General features: G+C 43.9%; 1 protein-coding gene across 10 annotated transcripts in view; it reads left to right on the top strand.

Moving 5' to 3' along the window:
- APBB2 (amyloid beta precursor protein binding family B member 2) overlaps positions 1-13,509 on the top strand; it is a 382,316-nt gene that overhangs the window by 220,717 nt on the left and 148,090 nt on the right. Inside the window, exon 1 of one of the 10 annotated variants that reach the window (XM_049631937.1) lies at positions 11,149-12,710. The exons of the other annotated variants lie outside the window; for them this stretch is intronic. Within the exon in view, the coding sequence (XP_049487894.1) occupies positions 12,602-12,710 (109 nt within the window). The 5' untranslated portion in view covers positions 11,149-12,601. Of the gene's footprint in view, positions 1-11,148; positions 12,711-13,509 lie in introns of those variants that run through there. 10 annotated transcript variants of the gene reach the window in all.

The following is a 13,509-nucleotide window of genomic DNA, read 5'->3' as shown; positions in this document are numbered from 1 at the left end:
GATGGGAGCAGGAAGCCAGACCTTCACATGGTGAGTTTAAAGTATCCCAGTGGTGATGCCAGGTGGGCAGTTGATGTTGTCGGGGACTCAGAGGAATGATCTGGAGTGGGTGTAAGTGTGAGAGGCACATTCCTAGAGGTTGTAGCTGGAGCTTGGGCACTGCTGAGGTTGCCTAGACGTTGAATCAGGTGGGTAGAGAAAGGGCCCAGGAATCAGCCTTCAACACAGAAGGCCCAGAGTGAGGGCAGGAAATGGTCGAGGACATTGAGGACTGGTGAGAGAGGTCACAGAATAGCCGGGAGAGGGGGGTTTCATGGAAGCCATTTGAGGAAGAGTGTTGTCAGTGGTGTTGAAAGACATTCAGAGGTGAAGTAAAATGAGAATTGAAAAATGTATCTTGAGTTTACCGTCAAGAGGTTATTAGTGACTAGAAGAGAGTAATTATGGAGATGTGATGTGAGTAGAATGCCATTTGATGTCGCAGTAGGAGTGAGTAGGAGGGAAGAACTTGGAGAAAGCCAGTGTAGATGATTCAGGTTTGAAAAGATTCAGACAGTTCTGAGGAATAGGCTTATAAGTCAGAATTCCCTCCCATTCCCATTACCTGTTTCACCTTGTCTCTTCCTCAGAGAGAAGAACCTTGAGTGGCAGGGAGGAAGGATGTGGTTGTAGTTTGTTGGTTTTATTTTACATACGAGTACCACCTTGGTTTGTGAGCATAATGTGTTCCGGAAACATGCTTGTAATCCAAAGCACTCATATATCAAAGTGAATTTCAAGAACCTTTGGCTCAGTTGTGATCATGTGGCTTTTGGCATCATGTACTACTCGTATTGTAAGACATCGCCCGTTTATCAAGGTAAAATTGATCAGAAATGCTTGCTCGTCTTGTGGAACACTCATCGGACAAGTTACTCACAATCCAAGGTTTCATTGGTAAATGGAATAAGCTATGTGTAGTTTTTTCTATACACACACGAGGCATGTTTTGGGGATAATACTACTAATCGCTAACATTTCTATGGCCCTTACTTCTTGCCAGGCAGTGTTAGCACTTTGCTTATAAACCTCACATGAGCCTCTTCTAAGGACTACTGTTACTCTCTGCATTTTACAGTATCAGGAAGTGGAGTCCCTGAGAGGTTACAGAGTTTCGGTTAAGGTCAGAGAGCCAGACCCTTAAGCAGGGAAACAGCCATCCATGAACCACTGTTCGAACAGCCTTGTTTGTAGCAGTAAACCTCGGAAGGGGCATCTGTCAAATGTGTGGTGGAGCTGGGATTAGTTCAAAACCTCCTGGGTTCTGCTGCATAATAATCTAGAACATAGGTATACTGTATTTCTTTTACGGTTCCTTGCTGCTGGGCCTTTAGGTTGTTTCTTCTTTTCCTTATAACAAACTAGCTTCTGTGAACATTCATAGACATCTCATGACTATGTCCAAGTATTTTTCTAGAGTAGTTATCAAGGTAAGGAATTGTTGACAGATACCTCTGCCCAGAGAGTGTACCGTTATAATCAAAGCCGCGATGAACAGTGGGCTCATGAATGTCTGTTTCCTTGTGTAAAGGTCCCGGCAAGAATATTAAATACAATATTCATCAAGAGAGTATTGTTAAAAAAAAAAATCTAGTAGGGACTTCTGGATGGCTCAGTTAGTTGAGCATCCGACTCTTGGTCTCAGTTCAGGTCTTTATCTCTGGGTCGTGAGTTCAAGCCACGTGTTGGGCTCCATGCTGGGCATGAAGCCTACTTAAAAAAAAATCTAGTAGGGGCACCTGGGTAGCTCAGTTGGTTAAGTGCCTGACTTTGGCTCAGGTCATGGTCTCAATGGTTCATGCGTTCGAACCCCGAATCGGGTTCTGTGCTGATAGTGAGGAGTCTGCTTTGGATCTTCTGTCTCCCTCTCTCTCTGCCCCTCCACTACCCCCCCCCCCCAAAAAAAAGAAATAAACATTTTTTAAAAAGTCCATTGCTGACCATAAAAAAAATCTAGTAAGGTGTATTGTATTATTTCATGTACTCCCCATAATATGAATACTGCATTATGTCAACGTCTTTATGGCAAACTATTCTTTACCCAACAAATAAATAAATAAAATAAGCAACACACTGAATTTCAGATTTCTTTTTTTTTTTTTAATTTTTTTAACGTTTATTTATTATTCAGAGACAGAGCATGAGCAGAGGAGGAGCAGAGAGAGAGGGAGACACAGAATCTGAAGCAGGCTCCAGGCTCTGAGCTGTCAGCACAGAGCCTGATGCGGGGCTTGAACTCACGACCTGTGAGATCATGACCTGAGCCGAAGTCGGCCGCTTAACCGACTGAGCCACCCAGGTGCCCCATATTTTTTTTAAAATTTTTTTTTTTTTAATAATTTCAGATTTCTTGGAGCAGATTTTCTCTGACTCTTTGCTGCTTGTTAGCGGTGGTCCCAGCTCTTGGGATGCCAGGGGCCTGGATGGCACTAGAACACATTACTGCACAATGAACCAAATGACCATTTCTGACCTGGACTGTTTTTACAGAGGAAGGTGCTCTTGAGTGGGGGTGTAAGGAAACCCTCCCTCCTTGCCTCCCACCATCAAGCAGCAGCTCAGCCCTTGGCATCCTTGGTGTAAGACTTCATTTGGCCAGTGACAACATACTTTATTTCAGAATCTCCAAATCCATGCTTCTTTTACCTAATCAACTTTTGCCCTCCATTATCTCAGAAGTGAATCCAAAAAGGAAGAAAGACAGGTCTGAAGTCATTCAGAGATAACCAGTTCTAGGCTCATTTACACGCACTTAAAAAAAATTTTTTTTTAATGTTTTTTATTTATTTTTGAGACAGAGACAGAGCATGAGCAGGGGAGGGGCAGAGAGAGAGGGAGACACAGAATCCGAAACGGGCTCCAGGCTCTGAGCTGTCAGCACAGAGCCTGACGCGGGGCTCAAACTCACCGACAGTGAGATCCTGACCTGAGCCAAAGTCGGACGCTCAGCCGACTGAGCCACCCGGGTGCCCCTACACGCACTTTTATAAGACAACACAGGTGCTGAAGATCTTGAGATGGGCCAGCTTCCTATGAGGTTGGCCCCCGATGGGCTTCATGCAGGACTCCTGTCCTACTACTACTGAGAAAGGCTGCTTGTGTCTGAGGTTTATAGAGACTGACGAGCCATCGATTTTTCAACCTTACCCAGCGACCCCTTGCACTGGTAGTTATGCATTGCTGCCTTCTTTTGCCTCCCAGGGTCAAGATCAGCTTATGAACCTGTGGAATAGTCCACCTCTAGCATTTTAGCCAGATGGTTGCTGATCCAGGGCATTCTTTGGACCATTTAATTAACCAGTGAACTCACCAATAGTGTTGCAGATAAGAACATACTCTTTTTTTTCCTTCTCCCACGAGGCTTCATGATTCACGGATCAAAAAATCAGAGTAAACAGGATCCTGGAGTTAAGGATTTGGACTTGTTGTGACATTGTACTAAGTCAGCTTTATCTCCTGTCCATGACTGAGAGAAGCAATATTTACCTACCTCCTAGAATGATAGGAAAGAGACTGTGAAATGTTTGCTAGTTCCCAGTATTTTACATTTAAATTAATAGTGTTTTTCATTCTTTTTCCCAGAAACTGTACTTTCCAAGACCTGGAATGGTGGGTAGATTACAGAAAGAATGCTTTTTAAATCGTCTTTGCTTTAATATCAGTTCTTAGGAGAGAGCAAATAGTGTAATGGCTAAAAGCACAGGCCTCAAAACACAGGCTGCCTGGGGTTGAATGCCAGCACCACCCATTATTAACTGTGTGACCTTAGGCAAGCCACTTAACCTCTCTGTTCCTCATTTCCTGGTCTGTGAAAACGGGGAGGGTTGAGAATTAAATGAGTAACTTACAGAAAGTGCTTAGAACCGCACCTGGCTCATGGTGAGTGCTCAGTAAGCATCAATCACTGTTACCATTTTTGCACCGCCGAATATTGGTAATGTGTCTCCCTTGTCTGCTTCGATTCTGTCTTCCCTGGCCTTTGTGGGGAGTCCCTCTAGAAAGGCATGGCAAGGGGCAGTTCCAGTTCCCTAGAGAGGATAAAGCCCAGGTACATGTCAGGGATCTGTTACCTGTTGGTTCCAAAAGGGGGACAGTTTGTCACTTTTATATTTGCTGCATTTGAATAAGTGCAAGGACTTTGGGAACTTTGATGTTTCATGTCTGGGAAGGAGGAGGAGGACATCCCTGATGGTCGGTGTCCTGGTGGGGTCCAAGCAGGAAGGAAACCTGCCCACATGGTTTTGCTCCAGTCTTTGTGTTTGTTTCACAAAGGTTCCTGAAGTTTGTGCTGGGGCAGAGGGAGAGTAGTTTTACTTTTTTCTCTGTTGAATTGATCTCCTGTGTATATTTAGGTTTAATTGTTTAAAATTAAGATTTATTAGGATGCCCAGGTGGCCCAGTCGGTTAACTGTCTGACTCTTGATTTCTGCTCAGGTCATGATCTCACGGTTCATGGGTTCAAGCCCCGGGTCAGGCTGTGCACTGACAAGCACAGAGCCTGCTTGGAATTCTCTTTTCTTTCTTTGCCCTTCCCCTGCTTGTGCCAACCCCCCCCACCTCAAATAAACTTAAAAAATTAAATTAAATTAAGATTTATTTTATAAGGGATGAGCAGAAGTGACCTATATGCATTATTTTTGTTGATTCTTGGTTACTTCATGACCAGAGAAATTCACTCACATTTGAATACTTGCAGGGAAAGTATGTTTTTAATTCATTGAATAAATGAATATTTTCTAATCTTGAAAAAGCAGGAGGGGAGGTTTGCTTACAATCAACCTTGTCTGAAGAGAAGGGTGGCTAGAATGCAGTCTCAAAAATGTAATTTATTGGGGTGCCTGGGTGGCTCAGTCAGTTGAACGTGCGACTTTGGCTCAAGTCATAATTTTACGGTCTGTGAGTTTGAGCCCCGTGTCGGGCTCCGTGCTGACAGCTCAGAGCCTGGAGCCTGCTTCAGATTCTGTGTCTCCCTCTCTCTCTGCCCCTCCCCAGCTCGTGCTCTGTCTCTGTCTCTTTCAAGAACAAACATTAAAAAAAAAAATTTCTAATGTAATATATTAACTGGCTATCACACAAGGGGTTTTATATTTTGTGAGAATTACTACTATAGATAGGTGTATTAGTTTGCTAGGGGTTTCAGAACAAAATACCTCAGACTGGGCAGCTGAAACAGCAGGAATTTATTTTCTCATAGTTCTGGAGGCTGGAAGTCCAAGATCAAGGTGCCAGCAGGCTTGGTTTCTTCTAGGGCCTCTCTTCTTGGCTTGTAGGTAGCCACCCACTTGTTTCCTCCTCACATGGTGTTTCCCCAGTGCAGGCACACCTGTGTCCCTCCTCAGCAGGACTCCAGCCTCGTTGGATTAGGACCTCCCTGCAAAGGCCTCCTGTAACCTTAGTCACCTCTCTAAAGGCCCTGTCTCCAAGTACAGTTCCCTAAGGAACTGGGGGGGGGATTACTGTTTCATTATATGAAGGGACATGCTTTAGCCTACAACAATAGGGGTTTGTTGGAAATTGAGTGAAATTGAGGGCTTATTTTAAGGCAGAGTGGGGCTGGCCCATGCACAGTCATGGTGGCCTCCTTGTCTGCAGGGAGCAGGGACCACACCTGCAGCCAGATGGACACTCATCATTTGCAGCTGGTGGGTGGTTGGAAAGGACGATCAACGAGGGACCTTCCTCACAAGCCATCCCAGTGATAACTTAGTGTACCATCAAATTTTGCCCTAACCGTAAGATGCTAACTAATCACAGACTTTGGTACAATGGAATTTTTTTCCCTAATGTGTTTACATATTTCTGTCACTACAAAGTCATTTTATCTTCAATGCTTAATTATGTATACTAATGGGGGAGAATATTAGTGTGGAAAACACAAAGACTGATTCATTTCCAGCTTCCTGGTCGGTGTCAGTGCGTTACACATGCTGGATTCCAGTTCTAGCTCTCTTCTTGCTAGCTGTGTCTCTATAAGCAGATTGTGTGAGCTCACATTCCTCATCTGTAAGAAGATGTTGTTGGCCAAGTTACGTTCTTGGTTTGCAAATTTACTGTGCAAACTTAGTGTTAACAAGTGCCCATTCCCTTGCCCCCTCCCCATAGAGGTTCTGCTTGGGTAGGATCATAGCTGAGGCCCAGGGATTCTGGTTGGGTAGGGTCTTAGCTGAAGCCCAGGAATCTCCATTGTCAGCAAGCTTCCCTAAGTGAATTCGACTCAGGGAGTCCCCTCATCCTCCTGGGGAATCAGATCTGAGACCTCTCCTAGTCAGGAGAAGAGATTGGGAGCAAATAGCCTTGAGAAAAAGTCCGAGTTTGAGAAACAGCAAGTTTTGGATACTTCTTACTGCCTTTTTTGTCCTTGTCCCCAAAGCTACACAATGTAAATTTTATTTTGTGCCCATATGCAGCTATAAAGCTGTAAGACCATAAACACAGTCTACTAGATGACACAAAACGGGCAAGGGAGCTAACTTAAGGGCTATAACTTCTACTGTCTTTGATACTGTCTTGGATTTTTCCCTCTGAGGTATTACATGTATTTGAGCTCAATGGTCATACTTTTATTGGCTACTCGTTGGCTGTGCTGTTTCCCTTCATGGATCATATGTGGACATTCTGTCATTTACCTCAGGCCCACAGTGGCACAGCTGCTGCTCTCTTAGGCCTGGGCTGTAGAAGAGTAAATGAATCCACAACGAATGCAGAAGGAAAAAAGTCCCCAGGAGGCAGAGCGATGTCCACGGCACTGTGGACTAGAGAAGGTGGAGAAAGGTCTAGCTGGTGGTGAAAGGGGAAAGAGCCCCCTTCTGTTGTTCCAAAAAAATCTTGGTGTCCTATATTAGTTTTCTCTCGCTGGGTAACAAATTGCCACAAGTGCAGCGGTTGAAAACAACATCCATAGTTACTGTGGACCTGGATTCTGGGTACGGGTTAGCTTGGTCCTCTGCTGAGAGCCTCAGGGGCAGAAGGCAAAGTGTCAGCTGGGGCTGAGATCCCATCTGGGGCTCAGGGTCCTCTCTGAAGCCCACTGGTTATTGTCAGAGTTTATTTCCTTGTACTGTCTGACCCACATCCTCATTTTCTTGCTAGCTTTTGGCCCGGACCATTGTCAGCTCTAGAGACCGTCCATGGGCCCTTGCCCTGTGTCCCCTCCTTTTACATGTGGCAGCTTACTTCTTCAAGACCAGCATCTGCTGCTACTTATATCCTTTAAGGGCTCACCTGATGAGGTTAGGCCCATCCAGGAGAAACTCCCTTGTAGTTGACCCAGAGTTAACTGATTAGGGACCTTAATGAAATCTACAAAATCGCTTCACCTTACAATGTGACAGAGTGATAGCCCATCTTATTCCTCGGTCTTGCCTATACTCCCAGGAGGAACTGTTCGGAGTGTGTACATCAGGAGGCAGGAATCTTGGGACCATCTACGAATTCTTTTTTTTTTTTTTTTTTTTAAGTTTATTTGTTTTTATTTTGAGAGAAACAGAGAAAGAGAGTGCATGAACGGAGGAGGGGCAGAGGGAGAGAGAGAATCCCAAGCAGGCTCAGCACTGTCAGGGCAGAAGAGCCCCCAGTGTGGGGCTCAGTCGCACAAACAGTGAGATCATGACCTGAGCCGGAATCAAGGCTGCTTAGGATGCTTAACCGACTAAGCCACCCCAGGACCATCTAAGAACTCTGCCTACCACCTTTCCAAAGATTGTTTATTGTTTGTTGGGCACCACATCTTAACTGTTAATTTGTTAGAAACTATATGAAAATATTACTATTAAATCTAGGGATCTCTAATGATATAGATTCTTTTTTTTTTTTTAATTTTTTTTTTAATGTTTATTTATTTTTGAGAGAGACAGAGACAGAATTTGAGTGGGTTAGGAGCAGAGAGAGAAGGTGACACAGAAGCAGAAGCAGGCTCCAGGCTCTTGAGCTGTCAGCACAGAGCCCGACGCGGGGCTCGAACCCACCAGCCGTGAGATCATGACCTGAGCCAAAGTCGGATGCTCAACCGACTGAGCCACCCAGGCACCCCTCTAATGATATAGATTCTAACCTGCTACTTTTTTTTGAGAAGTGTTGTTAAGCAGAATAAAATATCTAGCCTTTCCTTCCAGAACTTGAAATCACAGAGTGCTAGAAAACCCCAGAGCCCATCCAGTTACCTTACTCCTTGTGCAGAAGAGAAAACAGTCTCAGTGGGAAAGGCTTCCCCAGGGTCCTGGGGCCCGGCTGGGAGTTAGTGGCCCTTTCCATCGCTTCTTTTCCTATGTGTCTCTCCGTTTTCTTCCAAGATAAGCTCCAAGTACCCCTATTAACCTGGAGCTCAGTGACTTCAATGAGCCGCTTTCTTTGTTTTCCATTCTTGTCCTGAATTAGAACATTTTTCTTATAATGTGTTTGTGAACTAGTTACTAAGTGAAATGGAATCTTAATAAAATGAGCTTTTGGCTGTTTATTTGTATTTGTATAATCTTTGTAATTTTCCTGACAACTCATACCGTCAAGGAATTGTAGATCTCAGGGTGAGGAGGGGACCCAGAGAAGGTTTTTGCGACCTGGCTGCTTCACTAAAGAACCCCTTTTTGTGATTGACAGTTGAACTGACATTCATTAAGTGATTTTCCGTGCTTTTTTCCCTATATTCAGTGGTACTGGTAGGTTTTTTTTTTTTTAATTTTAATATATCTATTTAAGTAGAAATGTGATTGAATGGTTTTTCCATTTCTTTTGGAGTGGAATCTTAACCATTGGCAAGACAAGGTTTTTCTGTAGCGGTTTGTACTAAAGCTTCTGCCCCAGACCTCCCACCAGCAAATGACGTCACAGGTAGATAGACCCGCCCTTAGCTTGAAGAGTGACTGTTACCAGGTAAGAAGCCAGTTACTGTCCCAGCGTGGAGACAGTGGATGTGTCAAGCGGGAGCAGAGTGTCCTTAGCATGTATGGCTAGAATAATGTGTGACTCAGCCCAGCTTTAGTGCTGGCTGATTTGGGGTGAAGCTTGTAGGCTTGGATCTGGGCACAAGTCACTGGCAGTTGACAAGGCATGTTTGTGGAAGATGGAGAAAACATTCGCAGCCATAGGCTTTCTCTGAGTCACATCGCTTGCATCTTCTATATGAGCGCTTAGTTACGAGCACAAACAGGGACATCTGACATTCACAGGAGAATGGCCGAGCCATTCTGCCACTGCTTCTGCCGTGAAGCCTCTTACTGTCTGCCTCATTGCTGTTATCACACCCCCCTGGGCCTGGAACATGAGGTTTGTGTTTTACCCTCTATCCTGTATGAAATTCATTTGTACGTTTGTTTGGAGATTTGTTAAATCTCCGTGACAACATAAGCTCCTTGAGGTCAGGGACAGCATGTCCAGTGTGTTCCCGGTGGTCTTCTTTTATATCTGTCACATACTGTAGAAATCCCTAGTCTGTGGGCCTCAGACCTCTGGGAAAAAGGAGGTATTTCAGAGGCTGTGTATCTGTATGTGTGCCCAGTGCTCCTATGTATGTGACTCTTTCTCAGATACATTTGGATTCTTTTGAGATGAATAAAACACAAGTTTCTCTAAAAGCGCACTTACTGCGTTAGAAGTTAGGTCTTTTTCTCGGTCAGTACTTAATAAGAGTACACTAAAATGCCCTCGTGCTTGCATGTTGAGAAATGCCCTTCAGCATTTACCAAGGTGCTTTGCATTTTGAGATATTTGGGGTATTTCCTATCTCAAGCCTTCTGTCCCCCAGTTCCCTCTGTGAGGCATGCAGAGGAAGCTGACAGTCCTCCTTTGTAGCACAAATAACCACTTCGGTTCTTTCATTCTTTGAATGAGTATTTGATGAATACTCCCCTCCACCCCTAGAGTGGAAGCTCCTGACCCTCAGGATTGTGTCTGTCTGTGACCGACTGTGTAACAGGATGACCTCACGTAGTAGGTTCAATAGCTGAGTTAGTGGGCACAGGATCTGTGGTCACAACTGGGGAGTGAGTAGTGTAGCTACTCCATCATACGTAGACACTTTCCTGTTTTTTAGTAGTTGGGAATTCCTATGGTAAATAATAAGATCCCCAGATGTGTCTAGAATCCAAATCACAGGATTTAGAGGAATACTTTAGCTAATTTTAATGTGAAAGCAAAATGTCTGCCACCTGGTGTCAGATCAAGAGTTAGCATCTCTGCTAATTCTCACACTGAGTGGGTGCCATTAATGTTACTATTTAGTTGTTAAGTTCTACATTTCACATAAAATTATAACAAGCACCATTCTGAGATTACTCCTGACTTGCTACCTATGGATTTATATTTAACATTGTTGGGTTTTCCTGAGTCTAAAAACTAACTTGGAATTAAAGTCTAATTTTAGTAAAATTTTCTATAAAACTGTTGACTCTGTGGCATTGAATTTTATAGAGAGAGGTAATAACTTTTGTGAAACAAAAATAGCCTTAAACATCATCAATATTTTTCGAGTTTGTGTAAACCTTATTACTGCTGATAGTTTTTCTAATAATTTTGGTCAGAAGGAAGGAGAAAAGTCCCATTTTTAACACACCTTTGAGTGTAAATGGACTGGTTTGGATTAAGCGAGAATGCGAGTATTCATGAGGTTCCCTAGAATTAGAGCCAATCCAGGTTCAGGGTTGAGAGATCAGAGATAAGTAAAGAATGTGTCTCTCAGTTTTGTAAAGAATGAGGTTTATGTAGGAGAAAGTTCTTTTCTTATTTACTGCATTCACATCCCCTGAAAGCTGTTTTTTTTTTTTTTCTAGTAAAGTTTATTTATTTTGAGAGAGAGAGAGAGGGAGAAAGAGAAAGAGACTGCAAGCTGGGGAGGGGCAGAGAGAGAAGGAGGGAGAGAGAGAATCCTAAGCAGGCTCTGCGCTCTCAGTGAAGAGCCCGATGCTGGGCTTAATATCATGAACTGTGAGATGATGGCTTGAGCCAAGATCAAGAGTCAGATGCTTAACCAACTGAGCTGCCCAGGCGCCCCTACCTGAAAGCTGCTTGTTTGCAGCATGCAGAAGACCTTATGGCATAACGTCCTGCCTTCTAGGCCAACAGTAAGATTATATGAGATAAAGTGTACAGTTCCAGAAGTAGTAAGGAGCCTTAAATGTTAGAAGATGAATATGTTTATTAACAGTGTGTACAAGATTTGGTACAAGACATCAGTTGTACAAGATGCTGAAGATCCGCTGTGATACACATCCATTCCATTTACAGCCTCAAGGAGCTGAACTTCTGCAGGAGTCAGTTAAGGGTTTAAACATACAGTTAGACATTAGATGTGATTACTTGTCAACGTAGAAAACTACCCTGGTGCAAGGCAGAAGTAGATCAGTGATGAGAAGTTGAAACAAAGGGCAAAAGCCTTTTGAGGAGCCCCAGATAGATGCCTCATCGTCCCTGTACAGCCCACTTTCACTTTGGTTATTGAAGGGCCTCCAGGCTCTTGCTCAAAGCCGGTTTACTCCACTTCAGACGTGTTGCTAACATAGCTGCGTAGCAGATAAGGGTTGACGTTTAGCAGATAAGGGTTAGAAGGGGGCTAGGTGGAAGGAGAATCTGGATCAGGAGAAAAAAGAAGTTGATAGAGCCAAGCCTTCCAGTAGTAGCAAGGGGACAGCTTAGCATTGGGAAGAGTTAGGGGGGCAGCAGACCCAGACCTTATGCAAGTGCCCAAAGGACTGGCTAACTGCCAGTTAGCAGTGGTGGGTGTAAGGAGTTTAAGTGTCTCTCACTGTGGTGGTTGATATTTGGAGTAATGGCCTTGGGTCACCAAAAAGAAGTAACATTATGCTTTGGGAGCTTTGATAAAACAGAAGGGAGCAAGGGACACAGGAGCTCAGCATTTGTATATAAGGTTTTGGCTCCCCTGGAACGTGAGTTCTTTAAAGGCAGTGACCGTATCTCATTCATATCTGTATCCTCAGAATTTATCTCAGAGTTCAATCTAAAGCAGTGTGCTGTTCAGTAGATGTTCTCTGATTGTGTTAGATTAAAGAGGATTACTTCTCTAGACAAATCTTCATGGAGATGTTAGAATTAGATATGCCCAAAACTAGACGTATAGGCAAACTATAAGTTCAACATCCCTGCTTACAATTCCGCAACAGAGAAGTGATGTAGATAGCTTCTCTTCTTTTAGTCTTTATTAATATATTTTTAACTATGATAAAACCCCAAATCTTTTTTTAATAACTGTATATAACATTCATTTAGTGATTTACTGACTTACTGGGTGTGTCTGAGCGCCTTCAGTGTGCTTGGCCTTAGACTCGCTCCTATGGGTGCACATTGGTGAAGATTTCTCCCTGCCCTCAAATAATTCTGCAGATAGATGGTATCTCTAAATATATTAATTATTGTTATGGATTGAATTGTGTCCCCCAGAAAGATATGTTGAGGTCCTAACCCCTGGTACCTATGCACGTGATCTTATTTGGGAATAGGGTCACTGCAGATGTGGTCAAGTTAAGATGAGGTCATACTGGAGTAGGGTGGGCCCTTAATTCATTATGACTGGTGACATTAGAAGAAGAGGGAAAGGTGGACACAGACCAAAGCAAGAATGTCACGTGAAGGTGGGGGCAATTACATCGCTACAAACCAAGGAATTCCCCGGGGCCTCCAGCAGCTGGAAGAGGCAGAGGACCCTCTCCTAGCAGCTCTGGAGAGAGGTTGGGCCTGCCAACATCTTGAATTTGGTTGTTACAAACCATCCGGTTTGTGGTACTTTCTTATGGTAGCCCAAAGAAAGAAGTACAACTGTAGTACATTTCTGTATGAATCAGGGTTCTAGGGGAAAGTAGTTGATTATTCCAGTCCAGTGGGGTAACTGAAGAGAGTTTAAAGAAGGCACTGTTTACAGAGGCTTGGGCAAGATTAAGAACCTTCCAGGGGATGGGGAAGCCTTCTGGGGTTGACACGAGCAGGTTCCCATTGGCATATCCAGGCCAAAAAGGCCAAGAAGAGGGAAGGTTCCTGGGACCCAGGCAGAGCTATATTTGCAACTGAGAGGATAGGAAAGAAGTAGCCTGGCTGTAGGCCCAGCTACAGCGCCTCTGCTCTTGCAGAGAGGGGGCTGGGGAATTTGTACTCAACCTCTTTCTTCTCCCATGCTACTATCACTTGCTGAGCCTCTCATTGGCCAAACCTGCCAAGGGTTTATTTAGCCTCTCTCGGTGTCTAGGGCAGGGTGGAAAAGATGGAGAGTAGATTGAGAAGGGAAACTGGAGAATATCCCACACATTTGGAATAAGGAGTATATGTCATTCAAAGGTGTCTGTTCTCAATCAGAAGGAAAGAATCTAATGTCTAAGATAGTTTTGTTCATTACCACTGGTTCTCAACAAATACCATGATTGCCAACATAGGCTACCCAGAATGGTTTATGCTGGAGTCCCAGATTTAGGACAGTGGAATTCATTAAACAGTTTCTTCTTAAACACTATAGTGCCAGATACCAGACAGCCCTAG

Source organism: Panthera uncia, chromosome B1 (genome assembly GCF_023721935.1).
Source record: "Panthera uncia isolate 11264 chromosome B1, Puncia_PCG_1.0, whole genome shotgun sequence".
Classification (NCBI taxonomy): domain Eukaryota; kingdom Metazoa; phylum Chordata; class Mammalia; order Carnivora; family Felidae; genus Panthera; species Panthera uncia.
This window is presented reverse-complemented; position numbering and strand designations above follow the sequence as displayed.